The sequence below is a fragment of the Aquarana catesbeiana genome, linkage group LG03 (assembly GCF_042186555.1).
Source record: "Aquarana catesbeiana isolate 2022-GZ linkage group LG03, ASM4218655v1, whole genome shotgun sequence".
Lineage (NCBI taxonomy): Eukaryota > Metazoa > Chordata > Amphibia > Anura > Ranidae > Aquarana > Aquarana catesbeiana.
In genome coordinates this window covers 513,325,306-513,345,722 of record NC_133326.1, presented here as the reverse complement: position 1 = coordinate 513,345,722, position 20,417 = coordinate 513,325,306, and the positions used below count along the sequence as shown (strand labels likewise).

The window sequence follows — 20,417 nt, the reverse complement described above, 5'->3', positions numbered from 1 at the left end:
AAGAACAGTATGGGATGTGTAACGATTGCGGAACCACCCTGTTGTAGTTAAATAATCTCATGTCAGGAAGGCTTCATAAGTTTTAGGCCCCTTTCAGACGGGGTGGACTCCGTCAAGCAGATCCGCCTGTTCAGCAGGGGATCTGTCAGCTGAGCAGGCAGATGACCGGTCCGTGCTCGCTATGCAGAGTGGACACAGACAGCCCGCTGGGGCGGTCAGATGGAAACGGACCGCCTGTCTGTTTCCATCAGACTGTCATCTGATCCGATCCACTGGACAGGTGGGGAACAGATCTGTCTGTTTTTAACGGGTCGGATTCTGGGGGATGTCTGATATCCGCCGCTCCATAGAGAGCAATGGATGGTCCACCTGAAAAAATGACAGGCGGTCTTGATTGGTTTGTCAGTGTAAAAGGTGCCTAATAATTCTATTTACATGGCTGAAATTGTAAATGTTTTTTTAATACGAAGCAACTTCTCAGCAAACTAGTGGCTTAACGTAAGAGTTCAAATTCTACAGATCAGGAGTCAGCAGTTTTCCTACATGTTAAGGGAAAATTGCTTTCCTTCATGGACAGTGAGGTGTACATTTTGGACAGAATGGACAGCTGGTTCACAAGAGGCATGAAAGAGGCCCATCTACATCACACTGGAACAGTTCTTAAACAGAAGTGCCTTCAATACTGTCTGTGTTTCACATATAATGCTATGAAAATCGAAGGATTAACAATTTTGAAGCCTTCCTACACCAAGGGTAAGGTTATGTAACTAGAACAGAGTGGTTCCACAATTTTCATATCTCCCATTCTGTCCTTGGACAATAACATCTGCCGTTTCATGGTGATTGATCAAGATGTCGATGTGATCTATGTAGATACAAATGCTGAGGTATTTTCCTGACACTCATTAGACCTGACGAGGGTGTGGATGAGCTATGAAATGTCTTCAAAATATAGAAAAGTCTAGTTCATTGCAACTGACTACTACTAGAGATAGTCTACTACTAGAGATAATCTGCCCAAAAAGAAGCTCATGTACTTTTTTAAGCTTCGGGCATTTTGCTTCAGGATACAAATGATGTGAACAGGGGCCATTTAAATTAAAGGGATTTTGCTTGTTGGGTGTTTTTCAGGCGTTTTTTCTTGCGTTTTACGAGCTGAAAATGCTCAGGTGTGAATGCAGCCTAAAGTGCAATGCTGTAAAGCTCTATACCAATTTTAAGAGAAGTTAAAGTTCCCGCTGCTCTGGTCATGTGATATTTAATGAACATGCTCTCCCTCCTTTACGCATACATAGTGAAGTCTTTAAAAGGATAAAAGCAATTTCTCATTATGCATTTTTCTGGGGCTATGCAAATATGGCAACTTCTGCACATAAAATATAAGGTATATACTACAGTGCCACTAGCAACTCTGTTTTCCCCATGTTCATGTGAAATTTCTCATTGATTAATTTATTGCCTTTCATTCAGAGCTGGGCCAACTGTGTGTGATTGTGTGTCTGTATAACTTTAGGAGGGATATACGATTATATTCTCCTTTGGAAGTAGGGATTGATGTACAGTGATTTTATGTTTAGTGTTTAAGCTTTGAAGAACATTTTTTGCACTTCAACTTCAGCTTGTTCAATTAAGCTTCGACCATGAAACCTGGAAACTGATTGGTTTCTATGCAGAGCTGCACTAGATTTTGCACGCTTCAGTTTTAGTAAATTTATGTCGGTCACAAACCCAAAAAGAAAAGAATTCTACCTTGATTATGATCTATACGCAAGCAGAATTTTCTTTTCTACCTCTGACCAGCAAAGCACACAGAGCTCCTGGTAATATTGAAGTATTTTCTTGCTTTCAATTTTGTTCATTTTTATCCTTTTATAAACATAATGGTGGTGATGTCTTTTTGTTTTCCAAACCCTTCTGCATAGAAGCCATTGTCAAAAGAAAGTTCTATGTAAAATTGGTAACTTGTTCCTTTATAATGTCATGTCTGTGGTGTAAACTAGCAATTATACAGTAGATGCCAAGCTGGGCAGAGAGGGACAAACAAATGATTTGCATGTCTCCACACCCACTATCCTCAAAGTGCATCTCTGGCTTTTTGTTTTGAGTAAGCTGGGAAGGGTTAGAGCCCCTGTCAAGTTTTTACTGCTGTCTGTATCCATGCTAGGGAAATTCACACCACCCAGTTTGCCCTGGTGACCATTGTCTCCTAGACAGAAAGCGATGAGAAATCCAAACTTTACTGTTGCCACTGATACATGAAGTGAGGAGAAATTGGTCAAGTGTTCTAATGACAACTGCTAAGAAGGGATTTGGCCGCACTTGGAAAAGATTTTCTTATTTCTGTTGTGGCACTGGGCAGGAGGTTTCAAGAAATCTTCCCAATGGGACACAGATAACAACAAATAAATAAATAAAAAATTATATATAGTCCTGGCCAAAAATATTGGCACTCCTGCAATTTGTCAGATAATGCACCACTTTGCCCAGAAAACTGTTGCCATTACAAATGTTTATGCATTCTCATGTTTATTTCTTTTGTTTGTATTGGAATGACACAAAAGCCAAATCTGACACATTCAACGCATAACTCCAAAAATGGACAGATCAAAATTTATTGGCACCCTCAATGTAATATTTGGTAGCACACTAATAATAATAAATAACTGAAATCAATCGCTTCCTGAGTTTCTTACATCTGTCTACAGGAATTTTTGCTCACTCTTCTTTCACCAACTGCTCCAGGTCTCTCACATTGGAAGATTTCCTTTACCCAACTGCTTTTGTGAGATCTCTCCACAAGTGCTCTATGGCATTTAGATCTGGACTCATTGCTGGCCAGTTCAGTACTCTCCAGCGCTTTGTCTTAAACCATTTCTGGTTGCTTTATGACGTGTGCTTTGCTGTAAGACCCATGACCTCTTACGGAGACCCAACTTTCTGACACTGGACCCTACATTGAACCTCAGAATTCTTTGGTATTTTTCGGATTTCATAATGCCATGCACATGGTCAAGACAACCCAGTGCCTGAAGCAGCAAAAGAACCCCAAAACATAAACCTCCACCATGTTTGACTGTAGGGACTTTATTCTTTTCTTTAAAGGCCTCATATCTTTTTCTAAGAACAGTAGCATGATTGGCTTTATCAAAAAGCTATAATCTTGTTTCGTCTGTCCATAGCACATTCTCCCAAAAGGATTTTGGCTTCCTCAGGAAAGTTTTGGCAGACTCCAATCTGGCTTTTTTATGTTTCTGTGTCAGTAGTGGGGGTCCTCCCACCATAGCATCCCTTTTCTGTCAGATGGCGATGTATAGTGCGAGCTGACACAGTTCTACCCTGTGCCTGAAGGTCAGCTTGAATTTGTCTGGAAGTTGATCAAGGGTCTTTATGTCCATTCAAACAATCCTTCATTGCAATCTTTCCAATGTTTCTCTTTCGTCCACGTCCAGAGAGATTAGCTACAGTGCCTAGGGTTAAACGTTTGACAATGTTGTCGATTGTCAGCACCTGTTAATTGATATAGGTGAGTTTAATTACAAATTACAGGAACATCACAAACTTGGAATGCAATTACTATATTTATCAGTGTATAACACGCACATTCATTTTAAGAGGGAAGTTTCAGGAAAAAACTTACATTTTAAATAAGGAACTTTGAAGCAAAATAAGGGTCAATGCCCATCTACAGCCTGATCACCATTGCCTCAATGCAGCCTGATCACCATTGCCTCAATGCAGCCTGATCATTGCCCATCTGCAGCCTCAATGCAGCCTCACTATTGTCTTCAATGCAGCAGCCTGACTATTGCCTTCAATGCGGCGGCCTCACCGTTGCCTTCAATGCGGCGGCCTCACCGTTGCCTTCAATGCGGCGGCCTCACCGTTGCCTTCAATGCGGCGGCCTCACCGTTGCCTTCAATGCGGCGGCCTCACCGTTGCCTTCAATGCGGCGGCCTCACCGTTGCCTTCAATGCGGCGGCCTCACCGTTGCCTTCAATGCGGCGGCCTCACCGTTGCCTTCAATGCGGCGGCCTCACCGTTGCCTTCAATGCGGCGGCCTCACCGTTGCCTTCAATGCGGCGGCCTCACCGTTGCCTTCAATGCGGCGGCCTCACCGTTGCCTTCAATGCGGCGGCCTCACCGTTGCCTTCAATGCGGCGGCCTCACCGTTGCCTTCAATGCGGCACCCTCACCGTTGCCTTCAATGCGGCACCCTCACCGTTGCCTTCAATGCGGCACCCTCACCGTTGCCTTCAATGCAGCACCCTCACCGTTGTTTCAATGCAGCACCTTCACCGTTGTTTCAATGCGGCACCCTCACCGTTGCCTTCAATGCAGCAGCCTCACCGTTGCCTTCAATGCAGCAGCCTCACCGTTGCCTTCAATGCAGCAGCCGCACCATTGCCATCAGTGCAACCTGATCTATGCCCATCTGCAGCCTAGAGGGCACAGGGAGGGGGGTGGGACGCGCTCCGACAGATTACATACAGTGAGAATCTCCTATGATAGACAGAACAGTGGTCCAATGGCAGCCCAGGAGACGAGACTTCCTATTACAGAGGCCGCCAAGTAAACAGGAGATTCTCACTGTATGTAATCTGACGGCGCTTGTCTCACCCCGCTCCCTGTCGCCTCCGAGGCATTTAAAAATGAAGTATTGGCGTATAACACGCACACGCTATAAATAAAAAAATATACAAAATAAAACGCCAATAAATATATAAATATTTCTTAGAATTTTGAGAAGGTGACCATTTTTGTCCGGTCCATTTTTTGGAGTTTTGTGTGGAATGTGTCAGATTTGGCTTTTTGTTTCTTCACTTTTTTTGTGTCATACCGATATAAACAAAAGAAATAAACATGCAAATGCCTAAGGCTCCCCGTTCACATCTTGGCTTTCCGAAATCACCGCGATTCTGCCCATGATTCAAAATGGCGGCAAATCACGGGACGCTTGTGTACAAGAACTTATTTTGGGCGACAGGCATCCCGCGATTCTGTTTGTGCAATTTCACTGCGATTGACACCTGGCAAATTGCAGCAAAATCGTTCCGCGTTTGGGGTGCCATTGGAAGTGACTGGGATCACACGGGTGTCCCGCGATTTCAAATTGCGGGCAGAATCACAGCAAGTATGCGATTCGCAACGCCAAGATGTGAACAGAGCCTAAACATTTATAATTGCAGCACTTTTGTGAGTGAAGTGGTACATTATCTGACAGAAATGCAGGGGTCCCAATATTTTTGGCCATGACTGTATATCTACAGTATCTCCTTTTTGATCCTTTTTGTAACCTTAAGGGTTGATTGTTCTGAGTCAAGTGATTGATAGTCATTGCTTTCACTGATCACTGTCTGTTTCTCCAGCTCTGCCCCAAGTCCTGTCTCCCTGGCTGAACTGATGAAGAAACTTTCCTCTGCAAACCATAAGTTAGCGGAATATCCAGAGTATTTAAAGGTGAGATCTGTGCTGCAACACAAACGTTAACGGTAGCACAAAAAAAGGAGATATGCATGTTTAAAGTTCAAACTAATGAATGAACAGTTTAATGGGACTCTGTTACAAAATTACAGTGTATCTAAACCCAAGAACAAAAATGTAATACTGTGTATATATATTACTACTTACCAGTCCTTAGATGAAGTGGCTTCATTAGTTTAATATCTTAATCATACAGTACAGGACACAGGCTGAGTATTTGTAGACTCTGGTTTATAAGCTCGTACCTTCAGGTGACTGGACGCTGCCAAAGCTTTTAAAGGTACGCCCCCTGGATGCCATTCCAGTAACCTACCCCACACGGTGAGTTGTTTGTTGCTATTGTCCTAAGGTGATGGACCTCATGCCCCCTACTGAAAAAACAATTTTAGCCTAACTAGTTTACAACCCCAATTCCAAAAAAGTTGGGACGCTGTGTAAAATCTACATAAAAACAGAAAGCAGTGATTTGTAAATCTCAAAAAACCAATATTTTATTCACAATAGAAAACATAAAATGTTTAACCCCTTCACGCTTTTTTCCAAGGGGCTGCATATTTGCGTATCTCCCTTTGTGCTGGGAGCGCGCCGCACGATGCGCTCCCAGCACAGAGACGGGGGGTTTTACTGAGAGCCTGTTCTAAACGTAGGGAACGGGACCGGCCGATTCCAGATCACCCGATCCCTGTGATAGCCTCTGGTTGGCTATCACAGTGATCGACCACTGTGAAGTCCGCCCCCGTGTCTTCTGTCTTTGTGAATGGACGCGCTAGATACATTGTATTATTCTCTGTAATTGCAGAGAGAGAAGAAAAAAAAGTGTGAAGAAAAAAAAATTATAATAAAAAAAATACCTAGATCAAGGTTTGATCTAGGTCAGTGCCAGGGTTAGTGTTTGGGTCAAGGTCAAAGGCCAGGGTGTGTATTTTCTTGGACAAGATTTATTTATTTTAATTAGTGTCCAGTGTATTTTAGGTAGGATTCAAAAATAAAGCAAAATGCGCACTATTTGTTTCTGGGCTGTACTATGGGAACATACACATATGAGATATTGCTGCAATTGTTGGGAGCAAGAGAATTTATTTTGGGTTGTTTTTTGGTGGTAGGTTATGGTAGTAGCAAGAAATATACAGTTCAATTAAAAAAAAAAATTACTATTTTGGGCCAGTTTTTCTTTTGATAATAAAAAAAAAAAAAATCAGGAGATATCCATTACCATTTACCACCAAATGAAAGCCCAAAAAAAAACGAGGTATAATCCACCTGGATGCACAAAGTAGTTGTGAAGATATGTACGGTTTTACTAACACATGTAGAAATTGGGCATTTGGATTTGTTTTACCCTTAGGCGCAAAGGGGTTAAACTGAGAAAATGTACCATCTTAAGAAAACAAATAACTTCATTTTGAAGTTGATGACAGCAACACGTCTCAAAGTTGGGACAAGGCCATATTTGCCACAGTGTAGCATCCCTTCTTTTAAAGTGGAACTTTAGCTAAAAAAAAAGTTATTTACCTGCCAGTCCACCCCTGTTCTCACTGAAGATATTCCAAAATGCCAAAGCTGACTGCTCCCCCACATGCCGGTGATTGATGTCACCCCCGCTCGGCTAATGAAAGCAGACGACGATCGAGACCCAGAAGCCAGCCACCAGAAGCTGTCAGCGGTTGGCAGGGAACTCCGGGATGCGGCATTGCTGGATCCGAGGTGAGTATAGTTCCGCTGTCACAATACACTGTAAACTACTGGCAATTGAAGAGATTAGTTGCTGGAGTATTGGAAGAGGAATGTTGTTCCAATCTTCTAAGGCTGCTTTCACACCGCGTTCCGTATGTCCCCTTTTCATCCGTTGACGGATGAAAAACGCACATACATGTATCTCTATGGGATAGTGGATGTTAGCGGAATGATGGAAAAAAAATCTGAACAGACGATCCACTTAAATCTGATCCGCTGACATCAGTTTTTAAACCTTTTTCTTTTTCCCCTCATTGAACACACTGTATATAGCTAATTTGCTAAGGAGGGTGGCCGGGAAGGTTCCCGTCTGAATCCATACCAGACCCAAAAGGGCCTGATATGGACCTGGGGGGGGGACCCCACGCTGTGTTTTTTTGTTTTGTTTTTTTCTGCAATTTTTTTTACTTTTACATTCAGCTGTTAGGGACGCGGCGGCCAGCTTTCCGGCCCCCTCCTTAGCAACCAGCTATATATAGTGTTTAAAGTTCAGTCACTTTTTTTTTTTGTAAAAAAACGGATGTCAGCGGATATGAAAATGGATGTAAAAATTTACATCTGTATCCGTTTTTACAAAAAAAAAAAATAGTAACTGAACTGAACAAAAAAAACGGAATGTCCGTGTGAAACCAGCCTAAGGCCTCGTACACACTATTAGATTTTCTGCAGATTTTTGTCTTCAGATTTACCAAAACCATGTAGTGCAAGGGCCTGCCTGATTGCATACAAATTGAAACTCTTAACCACCTCAATACAGGGCACTTACACCCCCTTCCTGCCCAAGCCATTTTTCAGTTTTCAGCGCTGTCGCACTTTGAATGACAATTGCGCGGTCATGTTACACTGTACCCTAATGAAATTTTTATCATTTTTTCCCCACAAATAGAGCTTTCTTTTGGTGGTATTTGATCACCTCTGCGGTTTTTATTTATTGCGCTATAAACAAAAGAAGAGGGACAATTTTGAAAAAACACAATATTTTTTACTTTTTGCTATAATAAATATCCAATTTTTTTTTTTTTTTTAACAAATTTTTTCCTCAGTTTAGGCCGATACGTATTCTTCTACATATTTTTGGTAAAAAAAAATTGCGCTAAGCGTATATTGATTGGTTTGCGCAAAAGTTATAGCGTCTACAAAATAGGGGATAGATTTATAGCATTTTTATTATTTATTTATTTTTTACTAGTAATGGCGGCGATCTGCAATTTTTATTGTGACTGCGATATTGCGGCGGACATATTGGACACTTTTGACACATTTTTGGGACCATTCACATTTATACAGCGATCAATGCTATAAAATTGCATTGATTACTGTGTAAATGTGACTGGCAGGGAAGGGGTTAACACTAGGGGGCGCTCGAGGGGTTAATGTATTACCTAAGGAGGTGATTCTAACTGTGGGGGGAGGGGACTGACTGGGGGAGGTGACCGATCGCTGTCCCTATGTACAAGGGACACGCCATCGGTCTCCTCTCCTCTCTGACAGGACGTGGATCTGTGTTTACATGCACAGATCCACGCTCCTGCTCTGTTACCCGGCAATCGCGGGTGCCCGGCGGACATCGCGGCCGCCGGGCACGCGCACCGGGTCCCGAGCGACGCAGCGGGCACGCGCGCGCGCCGCCGGCGGCGCGCGCGCGCCCCCTAGTGGCTCGGAAGGCGAGGACGTCATATGACGTCCTCCCAGAACAATAGAAGCCTCGTCCAGCCGTCATATGACGGTGGGCGGTGGCTTAGCGGTTAAGGTTTGACCTCCTATTATATGGTTTTGGTAACTCTGAAGACAAAAATCTAATAGTGTGTATGGGACTTAACTGCTCAACAGTCCTGAGTATTCTTTGTCTTATTTTTCAGTTCAAGACATGTCAAATATTTTCAGTTGGTGAAAGGTTTAGACTGCAGGCAGGCCAGTTAAGCACCCGGACACTTCTACTATGAAGTCATGCTGTTGTCATAGATGCAGTATGCAGTACAAGGCTTTCTCTGAAAAAAGAAGTCATCTTGGGAGGAGCATAGGCTGCTTTAAAACCTGGATAAATCTTTCAGCATTGATGGTGCCTATCAGATGTGCAAGCTGCCCATTCCATATGCACTAATGCACCCCCATAATATCAGAGATGAAGGCTTTTGATCTGATCGCTGATAAGAAGCTGGAAGGTCCCTCTCCTCTTAAGTCCGAAGAACATGGTGCCCATGGTTGCCAAAAAGAATGTCTAATTTCAATTGGTCTGACCACAGAACACATTTCCACTTTGCAACAGATCATTTTAAATGAGCTTTGGCCCAGGGAAGACGCCGGTTCAGATATGGCTTCTTTTGTGCATGATAGAGTTTTCATTTGCATTTTTTGATGGCACAGCGAACTGTGTTCACAGAAGGTGATTTTTGGAAATATTCATGAGCGCATGCAGTGATGTCTATCGCAGAATCATGTCTTTTTTTTTTTTTTTTTCTTTTTTTTTTTTAATTCAGTGCTGTCTGAGAGCCTGAAGATCACGGGCATTCAATGTTTCGGTTTGGCCTTGTCCCTTGCACACACAGAGGTTTCTAGACGAGGATTCTTAGAACCTTTTAATGATATGTACTGTAGATGATGATATGTTTAAAGTCTTTGCAATTTTATGCTGAGGAACAATATTCTGAAATTGTTTGACAATTTTTAGATGCAGCTTTTCACACATTGGTAAACCTCTGCCCATCTTTACTACTGAGACACTTTGACGCTCTCTTTTTATACCCAATCATGTTACTGACCTCTTGTCATTTAGCGTAAAGAGGAGGTCCAGGCTTCTACCTCTTTCAGGCCAATTTTCCCCCTATGTTTATAGAGATTAACAAATTATTGAAGAAATGGACAAAGCTTCCCCTATCCCTCCTTGGAAGGATAAATGTCCTCAAAATGTCAGTGCTCCCTAAGCTCCTCTATCTCTTTGAGACCCTCCCAGTAATTATCCCAATGTCCCAATTAAAGCTATTCCAAAGAAATTTCCTGAACTTTATATGGAATAACAAGTCCCATAGGAGAGCCAGTTCAGTACTTCTTGCAACTTGAGTTGGAGGAGGTTTGGGGACACCCGATATAATTAAAGTAAATATAAAAGTATTACTATGCTACACATCTGAGAGCCATAGCCTCTTGGACGTCTAGATGCACCACTAATACATGGTCTGAAATAGAAATGAGCATTACAGTACCCGCACACCCATGTTGCATGCTATGGCCATCCTCGGACAAATTTACCTCTCAATTGCGTAGAGTCAGTTGGAATCCGATGTTATTTACACTTTCAATCTGGAAAAGTTGTTCTAGTAAATACGCGCTTTCATCCCCATGCTCTCCTTTAATAAATACTATCTTTAATCCGGAGATCCCCGACAGCCTTTCCTATGACGCCATGTTGCCATGGACAAAAGCCGGTATATTTCAGCTACGTCACCTGGTTCACCCAGTGACACGTAAACTCTTCACCTTCCCTGATCTACAATTTAAATACAAAGTCCCAAAAAATCTCTTCTATTCCTTCCTACAAATTAAACATTTTTTTTCCACCAAAGCCCCACAACTGACTCTAACTATACCTACTGAATTTGAACTGGTGTGCTCCAGAGGTCCTTACGAACCTCACCTAATATCTACCATTTATAAGATTCTGCATGCTGCTTCCCCCATCACGGAGCAAACTCACTCCTATATGCGGAAATGGTCCCACATCTTAAACAGACCTATCTTATTAAATGAATGGAAGGAAATTTGGGAGGGTACATCCAAGGTATCTAGATGTGTGGCACAGAAGGAAACAGCCTATAAAATACTGATGTTCTGGTACAGGACCCCGGAATTTCTAATAAGACAGATAGAAACTGACAACCTCTGGGCAGTGCTGGAGATGTGGCTCATCTTTAGGCACCCACTACCACATATTTTGGGAATGTCCTCTTATCATGCCATACTGGTCACAGATTCATGCCCTTCTGGAGAAGGTCCTGGGTATCCCTGTACCCCACCAACCTATACACCTTTTACTAGGCTTACCTCTTCCGAAAACGCCTAAATCCCTCAGGAAACTGATGCCTTTCATTTTATTAGCAGCTAAACGGGTTATACCCCAATGTTGGCTAGCCAATACCCCCCCTACCTTTACACAATTTTTGTCGGCCACCAGAGACATCCCCAGGATGGAATGTATTACAGCTGTAATTGATGATTCTCTCTCCAGATTTGACACTATATGGGGGAATTGGGACTCCTCCGAATATAGCATAGAGAACCCACAGGTAGTCCTGAGTTAATGTGTCGAAAGGGCAGACTCCTCGGTACAAGTAAAATAACGCCAATTAGCTCAACATTGCAATTGTTTCAATAATTAATTTCTTTCTTCCTCACCATGATGTGTATGTTATGTCTGATAATCATTTGACACTTTATGTTCCTTTCCTTGATGCGTAATATGTTACAAATATTTTCATTTGTTTAAATAAACAATTTAAAAAATAGAGGAGGTCCAGGCTCCTGCAGAATACATTTGGAGTCAGCAGCTACAAATACGGTAGCTGCTGACTTTTTTAATATTAGCATACTTACCTGTCCAGAAATCCAGCGGTGTCTTCACCGTAGCCATTTCCACCACGGGAAACCAGCAGTGTAGCCTTACGGCTTTACAACCGGTTCCCTACCAGCTGCAGTGAAAAGAGGGGGGGGGGGGCCAAACTGAGTTCTGAGTTCACTGAGTTCGGCTGCGTTCACCGCGGCAAAACCAGGTACCTGCTCCCCCCCCAAATGGTGCCAAATGTGATCCATTTCTATTTCAAATGGCCTTATTTTTTTTTCTTTTCTGTTTCTGAGTTTAAACATTTGATACGTTTTCTATTGTGAACAAAATTTGGGTGTATGAGATTTGCAATCATTGCATTATGTTTTTATGTAGATTTTAAACAGCGACCCAACTTTTTTGGAATTGGGGCTGCATTCTGATTTCCTGTATATATTTCTGAACCTCAACTGCTATATGACTTATTGGTGCTCATTGTACCTATATACAGTATCTCACAAAAGTGAGTACACCCCTCACATTTTTGTAAATATTTTTATTATATCTTTTCATGTGTCCTTTTAGGGTTTAGGGGGGCCAATGTGGCCAGTGGGAGAAACATCCCCGGCCTCAATGTCAGTAAATAATGTCTCATCATTGATTCTAGAGGGAGGAATAGTGCCCCATCTTTGATATCAGTGGGAGGAATAGGGCCCCATCGTTGGTGTTAGTGGGAGGAACAGAGCCTCATCAATGGCGTCAGTGGGAGGAATGGTGCCGGTTCATTGGTGTCAGTGGGAGGAATGGTGCCCCTTCGTTGGGTCAGTAGGAGAAATGGTGCCCCATCACCGTTGGGAGGACTAGTGCACCAAGGGCTAGATACTGGTGTGGCCAGCTGGTCACAGAGGCAGTAAAGTACCAGATCGTCTTTGAACACCTCTATGGCCTTCAAGGACCAGAGCAACTCATTACGTCACTTCCAGTCCAGGGTGGAAGTAAACATATTTTTTTTGTTTTTTTTTATATTTTGAAAAAAGAAAAAGGGATTTTAGGGGTAAAGGAGAGACCTCTCCATAAAGAGGAAAGGTCATTCTTATTTCTGTTACAAGGGATGTTTAAATTCCTTGTAATAGGAATAAAAGTGATTAAAAAAAACTGATTAAAGGGACAGTGTAAATATGGAAAATAAAATAAATAAGAAAAAAAAATGTAAAGCACCCCCATCCCTCCGTGCTCTCATGCAGAAGCGAACGCCTTGCCTACAGTTAAGCATGGTGGTGGGAGTGTCATGGTCTGGGGCTGCATGAGTGCTGCCAGCACTGGGCACATGCAGACCAATTTGATGCAGTGTTCGGCGTATGGTCTGAGCACTAACAGGCTGACCCCCCCCCACCCCTTCAACCTCTGCAGCAATGCTGGCAGCACTCATACGTCTATTTCCCAAAGAGAACCTCTGGATATGATGCTGAGCATGTGCACTCAACTTTTTTGGTTAACCATGGCGAGGCCTGTTCTGAGTGGAACCTGTCCTGTTAAACCGCTGTATGTTCTTGGCCAATGTGCTGCCGCTCAGTTTCAGGGTCTTGGCAATCTTCTCATAGCCTAGGCCAGGGGTAGGCAACCTCGGCCCACCAGCTGTGGTGAAACTACAAGTCCCATGAGACGTTGCAAGACCCTGACAATCACAGGTATGACTCCTAGAGGCATGATGGGATTTGTAGTTTCAAAACAGCTGGAGTGCCGAGGTTGTACCCCTGGCCTAGGCCATCTTTATGTAGAGCAACGATTCTTTTTTTTTTTCAGATTCTCAGAGAGTTCTTTGCCATGAGGTGCCATGTTGAACTTCCACTGACTAGTATGAGAGTGAGAGCGATAACACCAAATTTAACACACCTGCTCCCCATTCACACCTGAGACCTTGGAACACTAATGAGTCACATGACACCGGGGAAGTGAAAAAGGATAATTGGGCTTAACTTGGACATTTTCATTTGGGGGTGTACTCACTTTTGTTGCCAGCGGTTTAGACATTAATGGCTGTGTGTTGAGTTATTTTGAGGGGACTTTACATTGTAGCAAAGTGTCTTTTCTTCAGTGTTGTCACATGAAAAGATATAATAAAATATTTACAAAAATGTGAGGGGTGTACTCACTTCTGTGAGATACTATGTGTGTGTGTGTGTGTATGTATGTGTGTGTATATATATATATATATATATATATATATATATATATATATATATATATATATATATATATATATATATATACACACACGGTGGATATAAAAAGTCTAAACACCCCTGGTACCTCTGTGATGAACACAAATGAGGCACAGATAAATAATTCCAGAACTTTTTCCACCTTTTTCCATGTGACCTATAAACTGTACAACTCAGTTGAACAACAAACTGAAATCTTTTAGGTGTAGGGAAGTAAAAATAAAATACTAAAATAATATGGTTGCATAGGTGTGCACACTCCTAAACTAATACTTTGTTGAAGCATTTTGATTTTATTACAGCACTCAGTCTTTTTGGGTAGGAATCTATCAGCATGGCACAACTTGACTTGGCGATATTTGCCCACTCTTCATTGCAAAAACACTTCAAATCTGTCAGATTGTGAGGGCATCTCCTATGCACAGCCCTCTTCAGAACACCCCACAGATATTCAATGGGATTCAGGTCTGGGCTCTGTGTGGGCCATTCCAAAATTTTAATCTTCTGGTAAAGTTATTCCTTTCTTCATTTGGATGTATGCTTTGGGTCGTTGTCATGCTGAAAGATGAAGTCCCTCTTCATGTTCAGCTTTATAGCAGAAGCCTGAAGGTTTTGTGCCAATATTGACTGGTATTTGGAACGGTTCATAATTCCCTCTACCCTAACGAAGGCCCCTGTTCCAGCTGAAGAAAAACAGCCCCAAAGCATGATGCTGCCACCACCATGCTTCACTGTGGGTATGGTTTTCTTTTGGTGATGTGCAGTGTTGTTTTTGCACCAAACATATCTTTTGGCATTATGGCCCAAAAGTTCAACCTTGGTTTCATCAGACTATAACACGTTTTCCCACGTGCTTTTGGGAGACTTCAGATGTGTTTTTGCAAAATTTAGCCAGACTTGGATGTTTTTCTTTTGCAAGAAAAGGCTTCCGTCTTGCCACTCTATCTGATAGCCCAGACATAGTATACGGGAGATTGTTGTCACATGTACCACACAGCCAGTACTTGCCAGATATTCCTGCAGCTCCTTTAATGTTGCTCTAGGCCTCTTGGCAGCCTCCCTGACCAGTTTTCTTCTCCTCTTTTTATCAATTTTGGAGGGACATCCAGTCCTTGGTAATGTCACTGCTGTGCCGTATTTTCTACACTTGATGACTGTCTTCGCTGTGTTCCATGGTATATCAAATGCCTTGGAAATTCTTTTGTACCCTTCTCCTGACTGATACCTTTTAATAATGAGATCCCTCTGATGCTTTGAAAGCTCTCTGCGGACCATGGCTTTTGCTGTAGGATGCGACTAAGAAAATTTCAGGAAAGACCAACTAGAACAGCTCAACTTTATTTGGGGTCAACTGATGGCAGGTGTGTACTGACTCCTATTTAACATGAGTTTGAATGTGATTGCTTAATTCTGAACACAGCTACATTGCCAGTTTTAAGAGGGTGTACACACTTATGCAACCACATTATTTTATTTTTTGATTTATTACTCCCCTCGAGGGGATCGTGGACATCGCTGAAGAGAGAAAGAGCTCGGGTAGGGGGGTGCTACATACAGAAGGTTGCATTAAGATAAAAAACCTTCTGCCTTTACAATTCCTTTAAAGGTGGAAAAAGTTCTGAAATGGTTTTTCTTTGTCTTATTTTTTTACATCACAGAAACCTGACATTTTAATGGCTGTGTAGATTTTTTATATCCACAGTATGTATATGTATATATACTTACATACATACATACATATATACATGGAGACATGGATGGATGGGTGAGTTTGCTTTGAATATTTAAAATGAATTAACATGTTTGGTTTGTGGCACTCAGATACACTGCAGTTCCGCTTTAAAGTGGTTCTAAAGCCTAAACATTTTTTTACCTTCATGTGTTCTTTGCACGAAGGTAAAAAAATGTCACACTACCTGTATTACCCCCCTCACCCCCTCCTTAAATTTTCCTCACTCAATCCAGCGCTGTGCCTGTCTGCAGCAGCTCTCTCTACTCTCACACTTTGCTGAGGCAGCGGGAGTCATTGGCTCCAGCAGCTGTCAGTCAAATCCTTTGACGAGGGATGGGGGGCGGTGCTGAGTCGCACTGTCTGTGTCTATGTACGCAGGCAATGTGACTCGGAATCAAGCCTGCAGGTGTGCAATCATAGGAAGTGGTTTTTTAAAGGTGACAGACCAAGAGGAGGCCGAGCCAAGAGCTCCTGGCAGGGGACCGCAGAAGTGGACGATCAGAGCCACTTTGTGCAGTTCTGTTGAACAGAACAGGTTGAGTATAACATGTTTGTAAAGTCTAATTTGTTTTTTAAATTTCAATCATTTTAAAGATTGGTAAACTGTATTCTATTACATTTTTGTTCATGGCATGAACTATAAGCCTCATTACAAACTGGTCTTATTTTCAGGTTCATTATTGATTATGTGTTATAGTTGCCATCTTTTCCCTCACAGGTCTTGCCATTTCCCGATGTACTGGAGAGCTGTCTGGTGCTACTTCATTTTCCTTCTTCAAAACTGACCTCTGAGTTACAAGCCCAAGCATTGGGACTCCTACAGAGACACAGCTCAGGGTCACTTGATCACTACAAAGTAGCCAGCAAATTCCTATCTTCATCATCATCATCATCATCATCATCATCATCATAAAGACCAAGGCCTACAGCCTAGATCAGGGCTGTCCTCAGCTTCCAGCTCTGCAATAACCGCCACACTAGTGCCATTGGCCAAGAGCTGCCTTCATTTCTACCAGAAGCTGCAAAATGCTATTATGAAACAATATTACGTGCACTGGGCCTCTTAACATCTGAGCAGAAGGCTATCTAGGTTGTCCTTTGCAACTAATCAGATTTTCCCTTCCCCTCTCCCAGTGTATTTAAAGGAAGAATCTAGTTGCAATGGGCAACGCAGAAGCTCTGAGTCAATTCTTCCCTGGTAAAGCATTGATAAATGATGCCCAATGGGTGCATGGGATCCACATTCTTGAAAGCTGAACTGTTTGCATTAGCTTATTTCTGTAGATATCTGGCTCCTGCGATCTGCCAGCTCTGCTGTTTGCACTGCAGTATAATGCCAAGGAAATTGCTTTATGTTGCTGTTTTGTAGCCATGTTTGTTTTTGTACTTTGGTTTTGTAATGTGAGGACATAAACCCCACATGGTATGTGAAGTTTTTTTGGCATATTTAAATTACACTTGTCATGTGAGAAACGCATGCTGGCAATTGCTGACCTTATAAAAATTCTGACTGCCTGACTGTTATTCTTACTGGCTGTAGTACTTTATCTCAATGACCTGGAAAAGGTATGCGGATTAGCATGAGTGAAAATGAAGTCCTTATCTGAGGGTCAGAATAGCAGTCAGGTAGCTAGCATTTTGATCAGGAGAGGTTGACAATGGCAGCCTCTGTTTCTCTTGTATAGATTTCCTTTGAATGTACCCACCATCCATCGACATCCAGTTATTTAGACATCAGAATACAGCCTGTCAAGACAGAATTTATTCAATTTTGTATAGTTTTTAAAGGTTCCTTATGAAATGATTGAACGAGAAGGGCCTCCAATGCCGAATGTCTGAAAGAAAACAATCTTTCATGACTGTAGCAACCAATCATATTGCAGATGCCATTTGATTAGTACAGAGAGTAGATAATTCAAGGAGGGATAGAATTGGTTTTTGATACAGAACACAGAAGGCCCATTATCATGAATTTGGTCACCCCTGATCTTGGCTTTGTAAACAAAATGCCTACATATAGTGCATTAGGGTGTGTTGAATTAACACAGTGCACCAACACGAAAGCATGTACACAACTGCACTGTGGGTACATTCCATGCTACTGTAATAGTTTTCTGGGTGCCAATCAGAATTAAAGTGTATTTAAAGCCAAAGCGTTTTCATTTTGGATAGAGTAGGGTAGGTTTCATTCTGTCTCATTAGGGAGATTTACGTCTCGTCCTGTTGACTCACCAGGTAGTGGGAGGATATCTTTCTAATGTTAGGGATATCTCTTGACAGTTATCATGGGAACAAGATTTTCCCTCCTATTCCTGTTCTGGTTGCAACTCATAATTTTTGATTTAGCCTTGTTTTCATTCCCACTTACATTGGTGATCAGGGCAATAGGATGAAGTGAAGTCTCTCTAACGGGGACACACACTGCAATAAATAACTAATCGCAAAATTCATAAATGTAAAAAATTTGTGCAAAACCTCTAATTCATAAATTGAGATCCCAAATAAATAAAAATGCACCAAATGCGAAAACAAAAATGGGTGAATAAATGAAGTCCCCACAGTAGATGTTGTAAAAGTCCACAAAGTGTAAATATATATATATATATATATATGTGTGTAAATATATATATATATATATATATATATATATATATATATATATATATATATATATATATGTAGCTCAAACCAAGCCCCATTTTGGATCCCATTGTAATAAAGGTATTGAATTGGCCAAGCCTCATTCTGAATACATAGAGCAAGTAAACCAGGCCTTGGTATAAGGCCTCATATCAAAGAGGACATTTGCATACATCGGAAAATCATCATTAACAAAACAGTGATATTCTGACTAGTTTAAAGTTCCTTACCAGAGGGACCGTACCCTTATTGGATTACAAAATTAAAAAAAGAAAAAAATTAATATAAAACAAGTCCCAATATACAAAAAATGTAAATTAGGTCACATTAACACCTAACGATATCTATTAAAGGGACTTTATTCATCCTTTTCTGGATTCGCATTTGGTGCCTTTTTATACCATTGTGTGTTTTTTTTTATTTATTTGGGATTCATGAATTTGCACATATTTATTATATTTATGAATTTTTCAATTTCATAGCGCAACACTGTTTTGCACTTTATTACTATGGGTAATATGAGAACCCCCCCCAAAGAACAGTGAAAGCACCCAAAGTTTTAAATCCACATACATATAATCCAATGAGAGCGCCAAATAAACTTCCAAGAGTCCAAGGTTTTTAATTATAAACTTGATCTATACCTGAAAAAAAGCCAACACGTGTTGATTTTTTCCTGCTATGAATCAATGTTGTTATTAAAAACCTTGGACTCTTGGATGTTTATTTGACACGCTCATTGAATTTGTATGTATGAGCAATAAAAAACTAAAGTAGTTTCCACCTTTCACCATTCTAAATACAAAAAACAAAAGTTTTTTGTAAAAACAAGTTGAAAAGTACGTTTTTGTTCTGCCCATTATTGTAATGAGAAGAGGTGAATGGGCTCAGAGGGACTTTGATGGTGTGGATCAGTAGGTCATGGGGATGGTCATTTTGAACAGAAAACTTACTCTGAATTGTTCTTCCTGGAGTTCTTTTATTGCAGTCATTACTTTATTGTAACAGAAAGTTGTATATATTGTAATTTAGAGCTGCCAGAATATCATTTCATCCAGGATATGTGTACAGTGTATGTCTACTGTAATGTTTTTCTATCATTTGCTAATGCTAAGGTTCTATCCACCTGCTCTTTTTTTATTATACTAGATTATAAAAATAAGTGTGTTTGTACTTTGTACATTATTATTTCTTATTTGCTGTCCTCAGAGTTCCCTTTTCTAGGAGAGAAAAAAATACATTTGAAGGACATACAATTGAGCCCTCCTAGTGTTCTGTCCAGGTTTGGTTGTCAGCCCCCGTGTATCAACACAGGGCCCAGGATAGTAATAATTTGCAAATACTGTATTCCTTAGCAACCATATTTTATTTTGGGGAAGTGATATGTCAAAGATGATTTGGCTGGTTGCTAGGGGTAGCCACATATCTTAATTGTGCAGTATTCAGGAGTGTGTCTATGGGACTGTTTGACCATTCTTTCAGAAGCGCATTTGTGAGGTCAGGCAATTATGTGGATGAGAAGGCCTGGCTCGCAGTCTCCGCTGTAAATCATCCCGAGGGTGTTTTATCACGTTGAGGTCAGGACTCTGTGCAGGCCATTCAGGTTCCTCTACCCCAAACTCGCACAGCCCTGTCTTAAGGACCTTGTTTGTGTACTGGTGCGCAGTCATGTTGGAGCAGGAAGGGGCATTCCCCAAACTGTTCCCACAAAGTTGTGAGCTGGAACTAAGGGGCCAAGCCCAACCTCTGAAAAACAACCCCACACTATAATCCTCCCTCCACCACATGATTTGGACCAGTGCACAAAGCAATGTCCATAAAGACATAGATGAGCGAGTTTGGGGTGGAGAAACTTGACTGGCCTGCACAGAGTCCTGACTTCAACCTGATAGAACACTTTGAGATGAATTAGAGCGGAGACTGCGAGCCAGGACTTCTCGTCCACATCAGTCACTGACCTCACAAAGGTGCTTCTGGAAGAATAGTCAAACATTCCCATAGACACACTCCTAAACCTTGTGGACAGCCTTCCCAGAAGAGTTGAAGCTGTTATAGCTGCAAAGGGTGGGCCAAC

At 41.6% G+C, this 20,417-nt stretch overlaps 1 protein-coding gene across 2 annotated transcripts in view; it reads left to right on the top strand.

Annotated features, from left to right (window-relative positions):
• The window catches only part of GEMIN5 (gem nuclear organelle associated protein 5), a 203,428-nt gene extending 183,923 nt beyond the window's left edge, over positions 1 to 19,505 (top strand). For both annotated transcript variants that reach the window (XM_073621159.1, XM_073621158.1), the window contains exons 28-29: positions 5,367 to 5,457; positions 16,422 to 19,505. In XM_073621159.1, coding sequence (XP_073477260.1) covers positions 5,367 to 5,457; positions 16,422 to 16,616 — 286 coding nt within the window. In that variant the 3' untranslated portion in view covers positions 16,617 to 19,505. The remainder of the gene's footprint in view (positions 1 to 5,366; positions 5,458 to 16,421) is intronic.
• Positions 19,506 to 20,417: the final 912 nt, after the last annotated feature.